Source organism: Penicillium solitum, assembly GCF_028829755.1.
Source record: "Penicillium solitum strain IBT 25940 chromosome Unknown utg000009l_segment0_segment0, whole genome shotgun sequence".
Lineage (NCBI taxonomy): Eukaryota > Fungi > Ascomycota > Eurotiomycetes > Eurotiales > Aspergillaceae > Penicillium > Penicillium solitum.
In genome coordinates, this window is record NW_027072128.1 from 3,720,858 (window position 1) to 3,742,231 (window position 21,374).

A 21,374-nucleotide genomic window follows, 5' to 3' on the forward strand; every position below is an offset into this window, starting at 1 on the left:
TCAGCTCCATCAAATGCTTCCAAGGGCAGGATAGCCAGCATGGATGCATCTATGGACAGATACATGGAGTTTTCAAATGTTGGTATATTTTATTGGTATAGAACGAACGGTACAGCATAGGAGAAATGCATTCATGATATATTCCGAGCCGGGGTATCTAAAATCTAAAGCCAGGTCTAAAGCGCCCCATCCCCCAACGTAGGAACCATCGGATAAGACAGCCAAGGACCCTCATGGTTCCTCCACAGTCTCTGGCTTGATACCGTTACGCTTTCTCCAAGCTCTAACACCCCGGTCGACCTCGTCTCTGGTCATCCCATTGCGCACCAAGCAAAATGTGACACCCAACTCTGTCTCCACGTTCCGGTTCCGTGCCTCATCATCGAAGAACAGCATATCCTCATAGGCAACAGTACTTGTCTGCTGAATCTTCGAGAAATGCGATGTCTTATTTTCCGGGTAGATCTGGATAAAATCAAAGTAATCGAGGGCGCGGATGGTCTTAGCGTTCGCGGCGGGGTTATCGGAGAAGGTGGGGATGATATGTAGGGATTTGAGCATGTCGCGCGCTAGATCAGGGGCCTGGGTTCGAGATGCAAGGGCCAGTGGAATCGAGCGATGTTTGCAGGCGTAGACTATCGACGAAACTGCTGGGTAGAAAGCGAAGGACTCTCCCCATCTATTTGAGATAAGGAATGCGGGGTTAGAAATTGGACTGGTTTCGAAAGGATCAGGTGTCAATCGGGGGATTCGTACCGGTCAACGGCACGGGAGTTGTTGTCCCGTGGCTTGACAGGGGCGCTGACATGTGTGTCGACCCAGAACGGCCACAAGGTGTAGTCCAGGTCGAAAGCGATCAATTTTGGGAGTGGGAGGCCGTCGGTGAAGGTTTCGGGGGCCACAGAAGAATCCTCCAAAGGCTGAGTGTTTTGGCGTTTAGCTCGGACCATGTTTGGTACAAAGAACACACGAAGAATCAAAAAAGAACGTTGGAGGAATTCGAGAAGGAAATGGACCATGGAAGAAGCCACGGAGGATGAGCCAGGGCTGGACTGGCACGTGAAATCCGATACGGATGACGATTGCGACCAGTCGGATAATATTCTCCCTATCGATAAAGTGGATCCGAGCGAAGTATACAACCAGCATGCGACCTGCACCTACTGACAAGTTAGCAGATAATATCGTTCCAAACACTATCTAGACAAATGACGAAAGCTCACAGTGATTAGGGGTAGCACACTCTCATGTGCATAAACCGGGTGTCTCGCATCAGGCGACGGATAGGCCCTAGAATGTCTAGAGAATCAGTCGTACATAGAGCATCACGGGGATTATATCCTCTAGTAACAAACCGGGTGAAGACAACCTATAGGTAGAGGGATGTGACAGCAAAATATCTCTGTTGACATATCGGAACTCCATAACAACAATGTGAGCAAATGGGCATCAGAAAATAGCGCTCTTCTCCAAACACCCGGGCCAGCCGAATGTTTAATGAAAATATGTCTTGCTAGCCGGGAGTAGTGTAAGTACAACAACCTTAGAAGGAGTGTGAAAGCACATACACACACGAAGTCAGGAACTCCAGAATACGAAGCGCGGAAGACAAGGCGGGAGTCACGGAAGACAAGGCGGGAGTCATAGAAGACAAGGCGGGAGTCATAGAAGACAAGGCGGAACTCGCGGAAGATGGGGCGGGACTCGCGGAAGTGGAAGTCGACGTAGAAGAGGCGGAATACGGAGCGGAGATGGATGGAACGTGCGTTCCGCTCGTATTCGCATTCGTATTCGCAAAGTGTATATAAAACTAGGACTACATTGCAAGGAACCCAAGAAACTTTCTTCTCCAAGCACTCGGATAAGCCGAATAATTGATGAAAAAAGGGATTGCGTCAACTGGGGGCAGTGTAAGCCCAGTGACACAGTGCAACGAGGCATATGCAAGCACAGAGGCCAAGTCGCGAGTTCTAAAAATTGAGGTTTGGTTGGGCGCTCTGCGCGGGGGAGACAGGGAGGGGAAGCATCCTCCCTGGTCGGACCCTTTGTCAGAGCTCCCAGCTTGTTCCGGGGGTGGGGGGTGAAGAAGAAAAGAAAAGAAGAAGAAGAGGTTCCCGGGGGGGAGGCCTCGTTTTACCCCCGAGGCGGCAGTTGGAGCGGGGCGGAATATTGGATTTTGCATGGCAGTACTGCCGGTGACGGGCACATGTCCGGGCACGCGCCTGAAATCTCAACGGTCAGGTGGTCGGTTATTATTAGATGATGTTTCCCAATCGAGACAACCAGTCAATTCGCAATGACGATCGATCAATATTTAATCAGGATTCTTCAGCTAGCCTTGGGAACCCGGCATCTGGACTTGACGAAAACCGGGATCATCTATGGCAGCAGGATAATACATCACCGATGTAGTTGGCTTGCGACATTGTCTCTACTTATATACTGTATCGTGCTTTATTGTAGGCAAACATTTCAATTCGGGCTGCTTTCATTCAATGAAATTTGGCAACGTTGTCCTTCCTTTCGTTCTTTTGCAACCAAACAAAGGAAGGATTTTATCAGGCGTAGCAACGAAGCTCATAAATATGGTGGTCTATTCCAAGTATAGATAGATTAGACAACCGTAGGGCTTATTCCTAATACCTCGCAGTATTGTCTTTTCGTAAATCTAATTCATTCCATACTTACATACATGGTTAGATCTTACAAGTGCGAAAGCTTGGTAGGTGGGTGGTATAGCTGGATAGCATATCGATAAGAGAGGTATATCGACTCCATCGTGGTACTTCCAAACCAAACTTCCTTCTCCAAATACCCGGACAAGCCGAATAATTGATGAACAAAGAGAGGGTTCGCATCAACTGGGAGCAGTATAAGCCCAGTGACACAGTGCAACGAGGCATATGCAAGCACAGAGGCCAAGTCACGAGTGCGAAAAATTAGATTAATCGGGGTGTCCTGTAGGGCAGGACTATCAGCGATTAAACTGATAAGAACAGGTACTACACTTGATCTAAGCCAGAAGGCAAAGAGAAGCTGGGGAAAAAGGAGAAGAAGAGGTCCCCGGGGGGGGAGAGCCTCGTTTTATACCCCCAAGGCGGCACACCCCTTAGCCGCCGGGAGGCACGGCCCGTCCCGCAATGCGGGGGCAAATACCCGTAGAGTGAATACCGGCAAAATAATTAACCGGAAATGGTACAGGCAGTATGGGGCACGTGCACCCCTCACATAACCACCTCCTGGGCATTCTTTGTTTCTTTGTTTCTTTGTTCTCCAACTTGCTACTAAGCCTAATCGGGAAGGGGAGAAATGTTTGCCTATCGACATGCTGGCGATCTCTTCAAGCAAACAATGCAAACACACCTCTCCTTCCCGATTAGGCTTAGTAGCAAGTTGGAGAACAAAGAAACAAAGAAACAAAGAGACAAAGAGACAAAGAGACAAAGAGACAGCGATCTTTGACATGTGACAAAACACGTACCAGAGCATCCATGGATGTGATTGATGTAGATCGTAACAGAGGTGTTGTATTTCTCTTATTTCATACGGACAGATTTGCTGCTATGTATGGAGTACAATGATACTATATAACTACATATGTATCTACATGTCGCACATACTTTCATAGTTATACCAGAGTTCATGACAACATCTCCACAGCCAATTCCGTATTGGTGCCCTCTTTTTTCAAGTTTTACGAGTACTTTTTCTATACAAAATAGTCCTAATATTATAGTTCTACTATTGGACGATAAAAGGACAACTAGGATTGAATAATTATAGTGATAGACTAAATACAAAATACAGTCAATTGCCACAAGGAGGGGGCTTGGAACTAGAATCATTCGCTGACATTCAGTCTTGTCGTACAGATTCTGCTCTAGGGTTTCTATAGATTTACCAAGTCAGTGTCCATTCATAAATAGTTGAGACCAGGCCAAGGCTCAAGAACGTGGAATAAGTGGATGGCTGATATATCACTTTCACAGTCAAATTGGTATTCGTTTAATATCTTACTAGAGCCTTACACTACCTTCTTCCATTTCTCTGATTGCGTGTAGACTCGCATCTAGCATATCCATGCCCAATCCAGCAGACAGGACCGTGCCACTCGTGGTAGAGGCGTTTGTTGTTCGACTGATATTAGAAGCCTTACATGTGATAGAGTTTGTGGACTGCTAGGATGGCAATCCGGTTCTAACCCCGACCCCAAGGGGCCATTGTCCTCGTCAGAAAACAAGTAGAGCTTCCTCCTCGGGGTTTCAAGGTGATGCTCGAGGTGGATGGCGGGGATGGTGTGACCACGATGAGCTCTGCAGCTGGGGCAATGACAACGAGCAGAACGCCCATAGACGGGTTAGTTGGAGCCCGAGCGAGAACGGACTGCGTCTGAATAACAGGGTAATACCGCATAGACTTGGTTAGCAATGTGAACGAGCACGGTGCATCCGGGTCATTCCCATACGCCGAAGAGGCAAAGTAAATCAACTCACTCGTTGATCCACGGAGGTACCCACTGCCAGCTAACAAGAATAGCTAAGATCCATGCCAGCAAGAATAGCCAACCGAAAAGCCACCACGGGTATCTTGTAATGCCCAGAAGAGAGTTTTGACTTCCTTCTGGTGTCTACAGAAGAAATCACCACGAGCTACCATGGGCGTGTTCTGAGCGGGAGAGGGAGGGGGCGCTGTCGCTGACGCTGCCGAGAAGCGGATTGCTGGTGGCTTGGAGTACATCGGGAGAGGAGTACATATGTGAGACTGGTTGCAAGTGTGAGAGCTGCATACGTGGGTGGTATAGCTGGATAGCGAGTGTGTACGAGACAGACTGGGTACCTATAGATTAATGACGGTATGTTAACGAGAGATATAAGGCACTTGCAGGCTGTGATCATACGGTTAACAAGAGAACACTTGTCAGAGGGGACTACGTCGAAGTATATGGTGCAATGTGATAATGTATTGAGTAGAGAGTTGTAGAAGCTAATTTACGAGCTATGAAATCTGACACCCCCATGAATATGAAACCATGAACTGTGCCCCCCTACTAAAAAGGCAAACGTAGTTGTTGAATGCGTTGTTGTAGCGTACTGTGGGGTTGCGGATAAGAGTATTGGCTGAACCAGGGGCGGTAGTGGTGGTAGTAGTAGTAGTTGAAGCCGGAGTGTTAACAATTTGGTGTTAGCGGGGTTCTGGAAGCAACTTTTGGAAATGTGAGCAGCCTTTCGCTGGCGGAAAGTGTGGAAATGTTGTGGCGTAGAGGAAGCTTTTTGGAAGTGTTGATGTTGTGGGAGACCGGATCGGAAATAAAGTTGGGGTCAGTGGTGAGATCTGGTAAAGACTATGGTATGCGGCGGAAGCGTTAGAAGCAGTGTTGATACAAGGTTTAAGAGAATTGTGAACCGTGGTGGGACTCCCCAGTCCACTCTGGAAGAGAAGGATCTTTGGGGGCAGGCTAGGTCGCGTGGCCGGTAGGGATTTTGAAGAGGTGAGGGTCCCGAGTGTCGACAGCGCAGACAGCGCACTCGAGTGTGGTAAACCACGCGTTGGATTTGCCTGCGAGGTTAGCCAAGAGCTCTGAGAGCTTTAGCTTCGCAAAGCTGGTCGAAGGAAGCATTTTGAAGGTCCATCAAATAGAGAGGCACTGACCGCGTGGCTAGCGGATTGCTAGGGGACGAAAAACTCTGCGCGAGAAGGCCTCGATTTGGGTATCTTGAGACCGTTTGTAGGTATTGGTGGGTGGGGTGGCCAGCTGGTTGATATCGATGGTAACGATAGTGACGACAGTGATGGCTTCGAAGATGGAGGATGAAGAGTCAGAACAAATCGAGCTTTCAGGGGCTGATAGCATGTCAGAAGGGACTACGTCGAATTGTATAATGTAATGTGAGAATGTATTGAGTAGAGAGTTGTGGCGGCTGGGTTACGACCTACGATAAATCCCTGTGGAGTTTCATAACGGCACTCCGACAGTTTCTTCTCCAACCACTCGGGCAAGCCGAATAATTGATGAAAAACGGAGTCGCATCAACTGGGGTCAGTGTGAGCCCAGTGACACAGTGCAACGGGCGTATGCAAGCACAGAGGCCAAGTCGCGAGTGCGAAAAATTGGATTAATCGGGGTGTCCTGTAGGGCAGGACTATCAGCGATTAAACTGATAAGAACAGGTACTACACTTGATCTAAGCCAGAAGGCAAAGAGAAGCTGGGGAAAAAAGAAGAAGAAGAAGAGGTCCCCCGGGGGGGGAGCCTCGTTTTATACCCCCAAGGCGGTGGCTCCCCGGGGGCAGTACAACCAAGGTTGGAAGGCGGTCGGGCCCACAATAGTGCGGCCCGGCCCGGCCCGTCCCAGTATGGACCCCTCGATGTCAATACCGGCCCTATGTTTCACCGGTGTACATACCTACTCCGGCACGATACAACTTTGGAATTATGTATGTATGTACGTACTTAGAAAGAGAGAAGAATACTCATAGAGATTACGGTAGAGAATATTCTTTCAAGTCACCATCAAAAGAAATTTGTTTGTTTTCACGCTCACAGTGGGCTGTGGTGATTTCTATGGACACCAGAAAGCAATCAAGAATTTCTCATGGGCACTACAATATGCTGTCGATGAGCCATAGTGGTTCCCTGCTTGCTTATGTCTACTGGCGGGTACCTTGCCTTTTCTGGTTACCTGGAGGTGGTCGACTGCATAGATCAGCCAGTAGGTTGATTGAATTTGCTTCTTTTGAGGATGAGAATTACTGTCGCACCCGTACATTGTGCTGACCAGGTCTAGGCAATATAGAATGCCAAAGCTAGTTCCCACGCCCATTATATTCGCCCCAGCTTATCCTGTTGTCACTTCGACTTCGGAACTTGTCAATAGCGCCACTGTGACCCCAAGGGGCACCTATGTCGGTCCGAGGATGAGTGGAGTTCCCTCCCTCAAACCGAGACAAGTATGAGCACTCCTCGGGCTCATCATCGGGCTTTGACTTAAGCTCTAAGGAAGGCAGCCCAATTCTCGAGGGAAATCGTTTCCGAATTAGAGAAGGTTCGGGCATCTCTATTCCCGACACTTCGAACACATTTCACGCTTTATCACGATCGGCTTTTTGCACTATAACATTAGAAATGGAGAAAGTCTAAACATATATGCAAAAAGAACATTGTAGTGTGATCTCGAATACAACATCCATAATATCAAAACTAGGATCTAATCTCACCGGCACTCTGAGCACCATCCTGGACTTGTTTGGCCCACAGACCGCTAAACCAACTCTCGGGACTCTGAAGAAGCTCAGCGGGCCTTCCAGATTCGACAAGGGCCCCGTTATCCATGAACAACACAAAATTAAAGTCGGCAATGGTGTTTAGACGATGGGCCACTGCAATGACTGTACTGTCTTGGAACTGCTCCCAGATCAATTTCATCATCGTGGCTTCTGTCTGCACATCTACCATTGAAGTAGCTTCATCGAGGAGCAGGATGGGAGACGGCTTCGGCTTCAACAAGATTCGCGCAAAGGTAATCAGTTGCTGCTGACCGGAAGAAAGTGGCTCTTTCTGAATAGCACTGTCTAAGCCTTCTTCATTGGATAATAGCCAATTCAGCATTCCGACCCGTGAAATTGCAGACATAATGGCCTCATCGGTATGATTTTGTAAAGGATCAAGATTTGCACGGATTGAACCAGGCAAGATCAGGGGATCTTGGGGTAACGCGGCAAGCTTCTGTCGAATTGTCTCTCGAGGAACCTCGATGATATCGAGGTCGTCAATTAGGATTCTTCCTTTCGTGATCTCGTTGAGTCGCAATAAGCCTAATATCAAGGAGCTTTTGCCACTATAGATCGGTTAGGGACTGGAGTTATTTTGCTTAAGGAGAGGGCCTAAACATACCTTCCTGGGCGCCCACAAATACCTATCTTAGCACCGGGAGGTATTGTTACGTTCATTCCCCGAATTACAGGATCCGACTCAGTCCTAATTACTATATTAGCGTATGATATAAAGTTAAAGAACATGGCCACTTCAACTTACCGGTAGCTTAGTGCAAGGTTGAGGAATTGAATTTTTCCCTCAGATGGCCAAGCATTTGTGGGAGTGTAGCATTCCCGAGGAAGATGCTCAGATGGCGTTTCGGCTTCAAAGGATTTCAGTCGAGCCAATGCCCCAATCGAGGTTTCAAGCGAAGTCCAGGCTTCGATAACGTATGCCAAAGTCGCACTGATAGCAGAAACATTGTTTAGCGCAACACCCAGAGCACCGCCAGGTGTGTTTCGTAGTTCAAAAGCCAAGACGACAAGTACGACGACGATTCCCATCACTATCAAGTTCAAAACCAGAGTCAACCAGCATTGAATAGAGTACATGAGATAAAACGGTTTCTGTGACTCGTCCGTAAGGTGCATGTTGAGCTGACGGAAATTTTCTTGCCAGCCAAATCCCCTGATTGTCGCAATCCCGTCACACGTCTCGAGGAAGCTGGAGAAAAGTGGCGACTTGGCTTCGAGGTCCAAGTATCGAATCTGTCTCGAGGTACGTAGATAGAACTTTTGAAAAATATAAAGAATGAAGAAGATAGGAGGGAAAGTCAATGCGGTCCATGGGGATGATTGGGTGATCAGCACAACTTCGGCAATCGTATCAAGGGCACCGTCTAGTGTCTGTATCATTGCACCTGGCAGTCTCATATCAATCAAAGACATGTCTTGACTGAAATGATTTAGTATCACTCCGGTATCAGTTGAAACAAGAGACGCGAGAGGGGCTGCGGTGACGGCCTTCAGCAGCCTTCTTTGCAAACGAACTGAAGTGCGAGGCACGGATTCAACCATGAAAATTCAGTAGATAAGAAAGAAGCAGAGAGCTGATGAGACTCCGAAGCCTGCATAGCCAGAGATGTATCGTGTGCTGCTTTTTCCTGGGTCTTGAATTTCTGCCTCAGATCACCACTCGAGCCAAATATTGGGGAATCTGCTGAAGAAGCAAAAGCCATTTGATGCAGAAAGAACTAATCCGACGAGGACCCAGCCCATTTCGTTTGCATAGATAATATAAAGACTGGAGTCACCTACTTGCCGAGATGCATTGGCGAGTGCTTCACGAGCTTCGATGTCCTGCTCTTCGAAGACATCGGGTACAGGAGCGATAGGAGGAATATCTTCTTGTATCAGGATGTCACTTTCCAAATTGGCAACTATCTGATCAGAAGGCTGAGCTTTCAAATTTAAGCCGTCATGATCAATCGTGATAACCGTGTCCATCTTGTACTTGAAATGCACTGCGACTGTAAGTAAAACACCTCAAAATGTCATATAAGTACAACTCACTCTTGTGTGTTGCAAGAACTACAGCCAAGCCATACTTCCGGCAGATACTATGCTTTCCCAATATTTTTTGAATGATCTGGTTCTCCGTAGTAGCATCAAGGCCACTTGTGATATCATCCAACAGAAGAAGCTGTTTCCTGGAATAGATAGCTATTGCAAGGCTGATACGCTTTCTTTGACCCCCACTGAGACGCGCACCTCTACTCCTAACAGTAGTCATGTCTTTCTGTGGTAGACGGTCGATATCCGTGTCAAGACAGCATGCTTGGTACCATGTTTCGTCAAAATTCGAAGGCCCCTGGATGACATTTCGGGTAGAGAGGTTAGGCAGCCATGGCTCTTGGGAGCAATATGAAATCCGCAACCCCGGTTGTTTCAGCGTTTCCCCCTCTGTCTGGGCAATCTCGCCAAGCAGGGCTAGCAACAGAGCACTCTTGCCGCTTCCAACGGGTCCCACGAGTAGAGAGCTACTGCCTGGGTTGACTTTGAGAAAGATATTTTTCAAGACAGGGTTTCCGTTCAATAAAAAGTGTGATCAGTTTGAGAATCACATTTGCAAGGAACACAATCGCAGTTGGTCGATGGCTTCCCCTGAGCCATAGTGTACGTGCTTGGCTTCCATCTAAAAGCGTACTGGTTGTAAGATATCCACTCAGTAAGAAATACGGGCGTAGTGAGCGATGGTGCTCTTGGTAGGACACGACAGCTAGTCCCAGTGTGGCTAGGAGACTGAGACAGGCCACTGGCAAGAAAATCCGGGTCAATTTGGCATGAGGCAAGGCGTACAGGATGATCAACGCTAATTGCAGACATCCGAGAATGGCTACTGCCGTCTAATGCTTATTTCAGCTAAGAATTTATTAGGTTATGAATCAGTCCTCGAGCTGGAGTTCCCTACAACTTTCGTGAGTATTAGCCAGTCCAGAGAGGTTTTCAATACCCTCTTTTTCTTAGCTAGTTCAAAATATCGATAGACGGAGCACGCGAGGAAGCACACAGCAGGCAGCAGCGAAAGAAAAGATTGCTCAAATAACAAGGTGAAGTCGGTGTCATCTCGACACCCCCGAATTGTAGGACCGAAGACATTGTCGGCCCGATCACATGTGTCGCCCATGTGGAGCGAACCCAATGGCGAACCCGATGGGAAGAAAACAAGTTGAAAACTTCCGAAACAGAGGAGGTTTTCTATGGGGTGATTAACCTAGCTTGACCCCGATTTGCTTTATGTTGCATTGGAAACGCAATTGCCTGTAACCAATCGGCTGTGAGGTCTATATTAGTAGTCTTATCTATATCCCTGCACACCCCATTGACTCGGTTCTATCACCTTCGGACCAGTACATGGGTTGACATGTCGGAACTAATGTCAAGTCAAGTCCAGGATCGCATCAAATACCCTGTAGTGATCATGAGAATAATAATTAAACCCATACAGAGTCAGTTACCGTACATATGTGACCCCATATTTTATGCAAATGCTTGACTTCTAATTTCCGGAGATCTATGTAATATCGTCCAAATCCAGTTAGACTCGGGCATAAGAAACAATTCCAAGGTTCCTATAAGAGCCCTAAGCTTTCCTCCCGTGGACCCTTCGTGCTTGATCTCCACACCATGTCTTCTCCAAGGGACCCCACTCACGATGAAACAGCAAGTCTACTTCAACAAGAACCAGAAGGCTCGGCTCAGCCAGATTTGACCAAAGAACCGGTTTATTCCGGTTGGATCACTGCAGTTTTGCTGTTATGCGGCGGGGCGCTTCTTTTCGACCTTTCCAATAATCTGAGTGAAGTCGCGGAGGTCGCTATCTTGGAAGACATAGTATGCCGTGATTATTATGCGAAGTCTGCTGTAAACACTATTATTTCTGCTGCAGAGAGATGCAAGATAGAGCCTATTCAGACGGAAATTGCATTGCTCAACGGTTGGAGGGAAACGTTCGAGACTATTCCTGGTGAGTCCATAATTTGGGGAAAGCGTGGCTTTTGATGATTCGCTTTTTAAAAAAGAACAGCAAAACTGACTTTGGAATAGCAATACTTCTGGCCGTACCTTATGGGATGCTGGCAGATTGGATTGGATACAGGCCGGTCGCTTTGTTGGCCTTCTTCGGTAATGCCGTGAGCTCCAACTGGAGCAGAGTGGTTTGTTAGTCTCAACTCGCAGTGGCATATACATTTCAACACTCTGATCCTATTATTTAGTCTGGTTTTACCCTGCACTACCCATTCGTGCTGTTTGGTTCTCTGCCCTATGGCAGATTTTCGGGGGAGGGCCGCAGGTCGCAACGTCCTTGATTTTTTCAGCTGTGGCTAGTATCACCCCTGCTAAAAAGAGGTATGACTACTCCAAAGTTCGACGAAACGTTGTTTGCTAAAGGCGCATGCACTAGAACAACTGTCTTCTCCCAAATGACAGCGGTTATCTTGACTACGGAGCTAATTGCACCTCCGGTTGGTGCGGCCCTAATGACAAAAAGCCCTTGGATACCGTTCCTTGCGTCCACTGTGATTGCTGCAACTTCGTTTATTTGGGGAGTGTTGTTTTTCCCTGCAATCCATAATCAGACCAAGCCCTCTTCCATCTCATCCGACGAGGAGCGGCCAGTTCGTACCTGGTATGTCTCCGAAAAGATCCGAGAGCTATACGAGCACATCTCGCAGAATAAGGATGTTGCACTTGTTGTTGTCTCCTTCTTTGTCACACTTGTGGGGACACACGCATTTGCACTGCTGCTGCAGTATATCTCAAAAAGGTTCCACGTATCATATGCCGAGGTATGTTCTCCAGGTACTTTCCATCTTTATCGAGTCCATTGTGCATGCTGAGCAATCTTCTTTTTCTGATAGGCATCATACGTGCTGCCACTCCGGGCTAGCTTCAACCTGGTGTCTCTATTTATTCTACTTCCCGCCATCACGGGTCTTCTTGATCGCAAACATGGATTGGATATGGCCAGAAGAGACAAAATACTTACTCAAGCCAACGCACTCTTGATGCTTCTGGGATGTCTCTTTATCTTCGTGGCGCCAAATCTAATCTTTCTGAGTCTTGGAGTTGTGGTGTTCGGTTTGGGATCGCCGTTTTCTGTCACAGCGAGAACATTGGTGACTTCCCTCGTTGAGCCGACATCATTGAGCACAACCTACATGCTTCTTAGTGTGATGAGCTCAATCGGATCCCTGGTAGCAGGGCCTCTGCTGGCAGGGGTGTACCATCTGGGGATGGTCCTCGGTGACACATGGCTTGGCCTTCCATTCTTATTCGCAGTGGCATTATACGGGCTTGCACTGGTCGCCATATCTGCCGTGAAGGTTACTGAAAGAATGGTATGATTTGAATGGAAACTGTTGTGGTGTGTCCTTAGGCTGCCAAGTGGGTGTAGTTACGGTGGATGAGCCCAGCAAAGAGACATACGAGATTCGCTTGAAATAATCAAATTGATGCACAAACCTAAATATGTATAATCTGAACTAAACCAACCTTAGAGAGATGTGTTTATAACATGATTCATTCGCCCCCCCCCCCCCCCGAAAGACCTGAAGTCCTGGGGTTCTTTCCATCTATCGAAATATATATAATGACCATATTATTACATATTATTCATACATTTTGACTGAAAAGTACGATGAGTTGGCGTCTTGAAGCTGAAGTATAATCTAGTCGTGGGGCTAGGCAAACAGGCGTTTACGCCAAGGAAGCCGACTCTTACATCGTCAAGGATAGACACCGCATGAGCGATCGCCTTTTCTTGTGAAGATGAATCGAATGGGAACCAGTGCTCTCCTGGCCTCCAGAGGCAGTAATGTTTGATATGTTGGTTTGAGACTTCTTGGGCATGCTGGCTTGAAAAGCCTTTCAAGGGTAAGTCTTAGGACGCTATGTTATTTTCCAACCTTGGAAGGTTATCTTAAGGAATTAATAATAACAATTCTAACTTGGAAGGAAGGCAATAACAATTCTAGGGAAGGAACAACCCTTATCGGCTATAGCAATCTATCGAATACCACGGTTGAATACAGAGTCACACCTGGAGTGAGACATTCGAGAATATCAAAGCAATGGAATTCTTTCGGAATTATTTCATGCTGGGAATTCTAAATGTCAATATAGCATGACCCCCAATATTCTATATAGAAGTAAGACAAGTCGCAACTTGCACCAGTTCGCAGTAATCCAGCTTACAAATCATCATGCCAAATAAATTCTAGAGATGCATGAGAAAGGCAAAACTCCCACCACTTGACCAGCAATTATCAAGCGATTAAATGAATCTAATAATATCCTTGAACTCATCAAGCAGATTGATTCCATCGTTGTCCCATGTTGCATTCAAGTCCATCCGACCACCGATCACAGGAACGGAAGAAACGGGAGAAACGGGAGGCGCGGGAGAAATAGGAGGTGCAGGCTGCTCAGGGCTCGGTGGAGGTTCATCGCTCAAAGAGTTTGAAGCGTGAACCTGTAAAGCAGGAACAAAGGGACTTTGCTTCACCCGTTTCTTGTGTTCCGTTCGGGTTTCGTCATGGCTCGCCTTCCGTTTCAGGGTGAGGGGTTGGTCTGCTTTTGTTGATAATGGCAGTGTACTCTGCTTGACAGAAGAGTCTTTGGTTAATGTCATCCTTGGGTCTGGTGGGGTGTCATCCGGGATCTCAATTATCTCGTGTTGAGGCTTGGGAGTGGATGGCTTCATTTGGTTTTTCTGGAGATCGGACCGTGAAGCAGAATGCGAGGGCTCCGTGTCTGTATTCTTCGTTTCAATGGCCGAAACATCTGTGATGCTGTTCTTTGTCCGGTCATCCACCACTGGAGAAACCGATCTTGCAAACCCAGATCCTCTGTTCCCGAGAAGACGTGACGGCGATGGTAAATCATCGAAGCTTTCATCGCCATAATCACTGGAGGGAGGTTTCGCTGGACTCTTTTCTGACTTTCTCTTGTAGGAAGGAACGTTTTTGTCCCGCTCCGAAAGTACAGACCTCTCTTGACTTGGATTCTTCTTTCCAGCTTGCGACGTAGACATCTTATTCGCCGTTGAAACATCACCGCCATTCTTGGGCCCCGTGACACGTTGTTTAGCCACTTGCTTTCCCAAACTCGAGTTATTGGTCGGGGTTGTCTTTGTGATACTTGCTGAAATAGTCAGTTGATTGAGACCACTTTCCTTCTGGGTCGTAGAGCTTGTCCGCTTCGGCGGCTTCGGGGGCCTTTCCAGCCCCTCGCGACAGCAGAAATGCTTGCAGCTGCAACCATCAGCTTAACTAGCTTAACAATCAAGAAATTGATGGCTTTCTCAAACCTAGTTTTATCTCTGCATTTATGGTTGCAGGCCCATTTGCCATTCGCCAGCCTGACTGGCTCGTACTCATCCTCTGGCTCCTCCAAGTCCGCCGCCCAGTCATCTTCTCGGGGATTTGAGACCTTCGGCACTCCCCTGGCTGGGCTCGGTGGAGTCGCATCGATGGAAAACCAATCTATATCATCAAAATCATCAAACTGTCGAGCTCGTGGCCTTGTAGATTCCTTCGCCTTGCCACGGGGTTCATTCACAGCGAGGAAATCATCAAGCTGCAAGTCATCGCCATCAAAATCGTCCACACTCTGCCCAGTCTGCCGAGACTTGGTCTTGATGCTGACCATATCTCGTCCCTGGGGATGAGACGTGTTCGTCTTCGGTTTCTCTGCATCTTTACGATTCAAATTCCCCTCGGGGTGACGAGAAGGTAGGTTCGAGGTTTCAGGATTTTGGGCATTGGTATTCTTATCTCGCACAGCAGCAAAGAGGTGAGATGGGAGGTTAGGTCTGAGCTCAGCTTGTCTCGATGTTCCCGCTGGAGAATTGTAAGCATAAATATAGATGATGCAATCGCTTTTGTTCGCGTTCAAAAGTCTTACCGATCTCATCACACATAACATGACACACAATCACATGCTCCGCGCTCGTCAATTCCGCGGTGAGTTCGATTTCCAGCTTCTCTTGGAGCTTGGCTGCACTTGAAGGGCATCAGAAATTGCCTACAACAAAATAACTAGTTGAGCATCTCACCTTGTGCGTCTGAAATCGATCATATAACCATCGGACCTCTCTATCAAGCAACACACATAAACCGGATGACGTTGGAAGAAGGTCGGGATCTTGTCATTCATGAACGCGACTTCGGCCTTGAATTGGACATTGACACAGTCAACTTTCACTTCCTGTATCCCACGTTAGAAAAATCACATTTACCATCATAACAAATTCCAAACCTTTCCAAGCATCTTCACAGAAACCCTCAGCTTCGGGAACTCCTTCAACCTCGAGAGCAACTTCGACCCGAAAGGCGGATTCTTGCTAAGAACCATCTCAATCTGATGAGCTTCTGCACATTCCAGTCCTTCAATACTGGTGATCCCAGCAGCAGCCAACTTCCGAACTGTAACAACACCCACTTGCTCGATCTGCTTCATTTGGAGAGGTGAGTGGTCCCAGACCATTGCTCCAAAGCTTCGGGCGAGTTCAAGGGCATTAAGGATCGTAATTGAGTCACCGCGGGCAATTTGACAGTCGAGTAAGCAGCGGATTATTCGGTTGACATGTGCAAAGACTAGACTTTTGTCTTGCTGGAAGCTGAATTTGTGTTTTTGAAGTTGGTCGTTATCGGGATACTCAATTGCCCCTAGCTCGGATTGAAGAAGTAGTGAGATTTTGTGGGCTGGGAGGGCTAGGTCGACCTTGATAGGGAAACGAATCCCTGGGTCACGGTTGATCTCTCGGTACAGTGATTTCTCGCCGGGTTTGAGGCGAATCTCACGGAATTCTTCACCTTGTGCGATCACATTTAGCTGGAACCGTAATGTTAGTTGCAGTTCTTCATTTCAGCAATCTAGGGGAAATACTCACAATTTCGGACAATGTTGCCTTTGGCTTCAGCGACAATAGAACTTTCATTGTCTCGAACTGGATGTAGTACCGAGCCATAGCTTCGCCGAACTGGGTCGAACAAAGGCTCCCGCATTCGACCAAACCAAGTTTTTGAAGAAGATTGATATCCTTCTCACAGATATTGCGAAGGAGCTGATCCTCATCTTCTTGGTTCGCCCCTTCCTTCAGTTTGTAATGCGTCGGGTTACGACGAAGCCTTACAAACAAGAACGTACCACCAAGCCATTTCACGGCCGATTCGACGTCCGTGATGTTTCCCAAGCCAACCTCAGCGTTGAGGTGATCAATGAGGTTTAAATGTAAGCAGCTCTCCAGACTCTCAGATCCCTGAACCAGTCTCTCGTAGTGAGCTACACGCTCCTTCCTGGTGAGGATGACTGCTGTCGCACTGTCGTCGAATTGAGGCCGGCCCGCGCGACCAAGCATCTGCATCATCTCCAAATCTGAGTACTCCTTGCAGCCTCCGTCTTGCCAACTGACAGTGTTTTTGATTATGACGAGGTGGCAAGGCAAGTTGATTCCAACTGCAAGTGTAGACGTGCAGCATATGACGTTGATGTTCCCTTCTCTGAAGCCTGTCTCAACAGTGTGGCGATCAGCGGGGCCCAACCCAGCGTGATGGAATGCGACACCAGTAAGAAGGGTTGCTATCTCTAATTAGCAATGTGAGTCTAGAAAATACCTCATATACTTACTCTTTAGGTCCTCGTTATGAGTTTCGAGGCGCTTCTTGGGTTCCTTCCAAAGCCTGGCGGGTGGATTTGTCAATGTGAAAAGACGAGCCAATTCTTTCGCCGTCGCGAGTGATGAGTTTCGCGTGCAACAGAATATCATGATGGGCTTCTTGCATGAATGCATTCCGATCACTTCAGGCAACCTTTTCAAGCACCAATCAGTATGCCAAATTAGTAACTCAAAAGGAAAGAAAGGACAGAAACAAAAAGGCCACATACTTTGAACCGCAGACTTTATCAAATGCAAATTCATTCAAATTAGACGCATACCCATAGACAACCTTCTTCAGCATGACGGGACGAAACTCCTCGCCGAAATGCTCCCGGTGTGCAGGAACATGCTGGTTTGTCGCATCCTTCCCAAGCCAGGTAGCAATATCCTCCGAGTTAGGAACAGTAGCACTCAGCGCCACAAATCGTACATTCGATCCAATGTTCTTCATTCGAGAAACCACAGCTTCAAGTGTAGCTCCTCGTGTCTCCTTCAGAATATGCACCTCGTCGATAAGAAAGAGTTTCACGAGCTGCATCAACTTCATATGGTCTTTCCATTTCCGAGTCATGCTATCCCACTTCTCGGGTGTCGTGATGATAATCTGGCTACTCTGGACATTGCGCAGTTGCATGTGGTCCGTATCTCCGGTCAGTTCTGCGCACTTGAGATTCATGCTGGAGAACTTGGAGTGCCAGTCTCGGAAGCGCTCGCTGCAGAGGGACTTGGTAGGTGCTTGGTAGACTACTTTGAAGCGTTCGTCTTTGAGGGTGTTCAGGAGTCTGCAGATGGCCAATTCCATCACCACTGTTTTGCCGCTGCCGGTTGGTGCGGACAGGACGATGTTGTCATTGCTGTTGTAGACGGAGTGGAAGGACTTAGATTGAATGGCATTGAAAAGTGGGAAAGGAAACATCGAGCGGTAGTTCTCTGGTAGGTCATTTACTGATACGAGGACGATTCCCCGCACAGATGGTGGTATAAACGGGTTTTGACGTTGTTTATTGACAGTCAAAGCCTCGGGGTTCACTTGTGCGATCAGTTCCTGGGGTGAGCTCTGACTAGTCTCATCATTGTAAAGGCCACGATTCGTCTCAAGACTCCGCTGTCCCATCCGCATCGCATCATTCTTCTGCCGGAACAAAGCCAACGGGCTCGAGGGAGGCCCTGATACAGGATCCGACGAACTGGATCCATTCCAGCGGGAAGAAGGGATACTCGAGCTTGCTGTTACTTGTCAATCTCGAATCGTCATGACAGAAACACCAGAACTGGTATACAAGCAACTCACGCTGAAAGAAACGAGAGAATTGAGATGCCTGTAGATCAGGTTGACGAGAGGTTTGAAGTGGGGTAGATCTAGGAACTCCAAATCCGGAATCTTGAATTGACTCCTCTCTATCTTCTGAGGCCAGTAGTTCCAAGTCTGGCTTGCATCAGCACCCACCATGATGATAAGTCGACAGACTCACCGAAAGCATCCAATTCAGCGTCCTCGTCGTGAGCTGATGACGTCAGGTCAGTGAAAGGTTTACGAAGGGACGAGCTGTTGGATTGGGGTTGCTGGATATCATCGATCAGTGTCTGATGCATCGTTCTGGCTTTACTGCTCTTGGATGGTGAGGCTACATCTGTACGCCTCAGACCGGGCAATTGAAATGGTTTGAAATTTGAGGTCTGATAGTTTCTTCGCATTTTGAAATGCAATCTCGATGATTTGGATTGAATTTGGGTGCTTGTAGTGATGAGTTGCAGAGCCTGGTTCCAAGGTCCATCCATGGATGCTCCGGATAACGTGACAGCACGTGGACTATCAATACTTATACTGTAGCAGTGTCATTTCAAAATCAGTAAGAATAGAAATTGTAAAGTATTGTGGGGTATATGAAAGTGTTTCATTGATTCGTATATATGCATACATGAGCCAAAGGCAGCAAACATCTTGACAGCAAGAGGACATGCAAAATTGGGCAGCGAAGAGGCGCTAGCTCCAAATTAGGAGCGACATCAAGAATAGTAAAAAAAGGGCCCGCGGCTGGCGACTTTCTTGAAGACCGCACTTACATCCGCATCTATCAGGTATCCAATATCATTTCCCGTAAAGAGGCATCTCATCACGTAGGTCAATATCAATGTGCATAGCAAGGTACAGCAATCATTTCTCATCGAAATAGCTCGCGCTCGCATTCCGGCTAGAGCTTACTCTAGTATGGCCAGGTGCTGGAGAGGTGGGACGGGATGACGACATGCCGTCAGAAAGGAAAGGTGAGGTTGGAAGTTTGATAGAAAAGTCGTTGGGGGGCGCCACAGGGGAGCCGTCGGGACCTACGGAGTCCTTTTCGTAGGCGTCGATGCGGATTGGAGGTGGACGCAAGGAACCCATTGCAGGGTTGAAGGTGGGGTTTCCATAGTAGTGGGTTGCTACCAGGACTGCAGCTGAGCCCAGGAGGAACTATAATGTCTCAGTCAGTCTTGTTCATAATGTGCATGTGGAGGGAGGCTGGGAAGTGTTAAAGATGCAGTGGACGTACGCTTGCAGTGGGCTCAAATTCAAATAGCCAGATGCTTCCAACAATGCTCAAAATTATGTTGGCGGTTGTGGCCAAGCTCCTTGCATCCTTCTGGGCGTTGCTGGCGTAGAATGCAGAAACGATACCACCCAAGGCTTGGATGATGATCGTAGACCACACCGCCCAATTGTAGCCCTGGAAGAAGCCATCTTCGGCGATTTTTTCGCCATCCCGGAAAACAATTCCAATGAAGAGAGCCGGGAAAACGGAGTAGACGGCTAATTGCACATTGCGGACCCACAATGAGATGTGGTTCGAGCTGTCCTTGAGGACTTTCTCGAAATAAATACCCGCAAGTCCGGAAGCCAAGGACGCTCCGATAGTCGCAAGGAGACCAATTGCGGGGTTCAAGTGTGGGTCGGCCGTCAGGATGTCCTCTTCAATCCCTTCGTATGTTGCAGACCGCTTGTGCAAACTGCTGCCAGCACCAGCACCTTGCTTGACAGCCTTCCACTCCTCCAAAGATCGAGGGAAATGATGACTAGCATGATCATCCTGCAGCATCTGCTCGGGGCTGGCATCGGGGATTTGCACCAAAGCCACGCCCACAACGAGAAGCAAAAGCAGGCCCCACTTGCGGGCGGGGATGCTCCGTTTCAGGAGCATCAGACCAAAGATCGCAGTGGTAAGGAACTTGAGCTGGAATGTAATCTGGAACGACGCAGCTCGTAGGTTCGAGAGCGCAATGTACAGGAGGGAGTTGGACAAGACGTCGAGCGCGGCAGGGATAGCGAGTTTCCAGCTGTCGCCTGAGAACACGGCGCTTGTGAGGGAGAAGAAGAGAGAGGTAGCGGGCATCGAGGGTGGTGCGGTTTTGGAGACGTCGTAAAGCGCCATTGTGAGGGAGATGGCCAGCTTGACCACTTCGACTAGGAAGACCGCCGTAGAGGTCAGGTAGCGTTTACCACCGGCGGGAGGCATAACTCGAGAATAATGAGCTAGCTAGAATATCGTAAAAATACAGATTAGCCTTCCATTCTTATCACAAGGGTTTACCCCGTCGCGCAGGGTGACTTACCAACACAAACACAGTCGACTCCGCCGTGAACTAGAAAGAAACCGAGGCAAGTCAGCGAACAGAGTCCCCAAACCGCAAAGGCTATGCAATGCCCAACAAGGTCGTACCAAAATCCATGGCGCAAGACTGGCCGCAGCTCGAAGCCCAGATGGCTGGCGTTGGGCGCGCTCTCCCATAACGAAGTAGTAGGTCGCGTGTTCCCTCTAAACAGTGGCTAAAGTTTCCGCAAAAGGGGCACGCAGTGCAATCCCCAGTCCGGTGAATGTGGTGAATGAGTTCGGTGGAGGGAGCGACAAGAAAAAGTGTGTACGATATAGAGCAAGGTGTAAATCCCAATTCGCGAACCAGGGGTGTGAGTTGTTCTGGAGATCTTCCCTTTTAGATCCCGATAGGGTTTCCCGAGGCGATCGGGGGCGATGTGGGTGGCTGGGAGGCGAAGGAGAGGATGGGCATCGGCTAACTCCACTGTATGAAGGAGGGTATATCGAAGAACTTGGAAAAGGACTTGGAAAAGAAAAGGAAAGGAAGGATAGAGCTCAGGAAGACAATAATCTGGGGGTATAGACGAGAAGGTCGGCGGTCAAAGAGTCCACGGGTGGATCAGAGAGTCACCAAAGGTTCGAGCGCTGGAATTTTTCCCTGCACTAGGTAAGTGTGTACAAATATATGGTGTACCTCTTTTAACAGGAATTCCATATCATATTTACAATGTCTTGGACTCAATTTTGGTCCCCCTTAACCTTGAAAAAAGTGGATGACGTCGAGCTGCCCAGGGCATCTCCACCACATCCACAGCCCCCCATTGTTATTCC

General features: G+C 48.1%; 10 protein-coding genes across 10 annotated transcripts; 2 read left to right on the top strand and 8 right to left on the bottom strand.

Moving 5' to 3' along the window:
* Window positions 1–231: 231 nt before the first annotated feature.
* Window positions 232–950, bottom strand: N7455_012501 (Mg-dependent acid phosphatase; the record flags this gene model as incomplete). Its single annotated transcript, XM_040952539.2, has 2 exons — window positions 232–679; window positions 757–950. The coding sequence occupies 2 exons, from the start codon at window positions 948–950 to the stop codon at window positions 232–234; spliced, it is 642 nt and encodes a 213-aa protein (XP_040816912.2).
* Window positions 951–2,709: 1,759 nt separating this feature from the next.
* N7455_012502 (uncharacterized protein) lies at window positions 2,710–3,327 on the bottom strand (the record flags this gene model as incomplete). Its single annotated transcript, XM_065606893.1, has 2 exons — window positions 2,710–3,036; window positions 3,091–3,327. Coding segments are annotated over 2 exons (564 nt in total), but the record flags the coding sequence as incomplete, so codon positions are not given.
* Window positions 3,328–4,197: 870 nt separating this feature from the next.
* N7455_012503 (uncharacterized protein) lies at window positions 4,198–4,753 on the bottom strand (the record flags this gene model as incomplete). The annotated part of the gene is made up of 2 exons (XM_065606894.1): window positions 4,198–4,523; window positions 4,654–4,753. The coding sequence occupies 2 exons, from the start codon at window positions 4,751–4,753 to the stop codon at window positions 4,198–4,200; spliced, it is 426 nt and encodes a 141-aa protein (XP_065460060.1).
* A 702-nt stretch (window positions 4,754–5,455) lies between these two features.
* Window positions 5,456–5,617, bottom strand: N7455_012504 (uncharacterized protein; the record flags this gene model as incomplete). The annotated part of the gene is made up of 1 exon (XM_065606895.1): window positions 5,456–5,617. The coding sequence occupies one exon, from the start codon at window positions 5,615–5,617 to the stop codon at window positions 5,456–5,458; it is 162 nt and encodes a 53-aa protein (XP_065460061.1).
* A 172-nt stretch (window positions 5,618–5,789) lies between these two features.
* Window positions 5,790–6,350, top strand: N7455_012505 (uncharacterized protein; the record flags this gene model as incomplete). The annotated part of the gene is made up of 2 exons (XM_065606896.1): window positions 5,790–5,874; window positions 5,974–6,350. Coding segments are annotated over 2 exons (462 nt in total), but the record flags the coding sequence as incomplete, so codon positions are not given.
* Window positions 6,351–7,197: 847 nt separating this feature from the next.
* N7455_012506 (uncharacterized protein) lies at window positions 7,198–8,828 on the bottom strand (the record flags this gene model as incomplete). The annotated part of the gene is made up of 3 exons (XM_065606897.1): window positions 7,198–7,834; window positions 7,891–7,974; window positions 8,032–8,828. 3 exons carry the CDS (start codon window positions 8,826–8,828, stop codon window positions 7,198–7,200), a joined length of 1,518 nt encoding a protein of 505 aa, XP_065460063.1.
* A 111-nt stretch (window positions 8,829–8,939) lies between these two features.
* On the bottom strand, window positions 8,940–9,257 carry N7455_012507 (uncharacterized protein; the record flags this gene model as incomplete). Its single annotated transcript, XM_065606898.1, has 1 exon — window positions 8,940–9,257. The coding sequence occupies one exon, from the start codon at window positions 9,255–9,257 to the stop codon at window positions 8,940–8,942; it is 318 nt and encodes a 105-aa protein (XP_065460064.1).
* A 1,680-nt stretch (window positions 9,258–10,937) lies between these two features.
* Window positions 10,938–12,658, top strand: N7455_012508 (uncharacterized protein; the record flags this gene model as incomplete). Its single annotated transcript, XM_065606899.1, has 3 exons — window positions 10,938–11,277; window positions 11,661–12,100; window positions 12,173–12,658. 3 exons carry the CDS (start codon window positions 10,938–10,940, stop codon window positions 12,656–12,658), a joined length of 1,266 nt encoding a protein of 421 aa, XP_065460065.1.
* A 929-nt stretch (window positions 12,659–13,587) lies between these two features.
* Window positions 13,588–18,669, bottom strand: N7455_012509 (uncharacterized protein; the record flags this gene model as incomplete). The annotated part of the gene is made up of 10 exons (XM_065606900.1): window positions 13,588–14,566; window positions 14,623–15,154; window positions 15,219–15,316; window positions 15,370–15,521; window positions 15,573–16,148; window positions 16,207–16,895; window positions 16,944–17,125; window positions 17,202–18,201; window positions 18,266–18,400; window positions 18,447–18,669. 10 exons carry the CDS (start codon window positions 18,667–18,669, stop codon window positions 13,588–13,590), a joined length of 4,566 nt encoding a protein of 1,521 aa, XP_065460066.1.
* A 180-nt stretch (window positions 18,670–18,849) lies between these two features.
* N7455_012510 (putative UDP-galactose transporter) lies at window positions 18,850–21,230 on the bottom strand. Its single transcript, XM_040952571.2, has 4 exons — window positions 20,670–21,230; window positions 20,563–20,592; window positions 19,506–20,486; window positions 18,850–19,426 (listed from the first exon to the last, which is right to left on the bottom strand). The coding sequence occupies exons 1-4, from the start codon at window positions 20,736–20,738 to the stop codon at window positions 19,130–19,132; spliced, it is 1,377 nt and encodes a 458-aa protein (XP_040816904.2). The 5' UTR covers window positions 20,739–21,230; the 3' UTR covers window positions 18,850–19,129.
* Between the last annotated feature and the right edge of the window lie 144 nt (window positions 21,231–21,374).

Excerpts from the sequence above, each read along its gene's own strand:
- N7455_012510 (XM_040952571.2), bottom strand. The coding sequence starts at position 20,738 with ATGGGAGAGCGCGCCCAACGCCAGCCATCTGGGCTTCGAGCTGCGGCC. Across the intron at positions 20,487-20,562 it reads AGTCGACTGTGTTTGTGTTG|CTAGCTCATTATTCTCGAGT; the intron begins GTAAGTCACCCT and ends ACGATATTCTAG. Across the intron at positions 19,427-19,505 it reads AATTTGAGCCCACTGCAAGC|TTCCTCCTGGGCTCAGCTGC; the intron begins GTACGTCCACTG and ends GAGACATTATAG.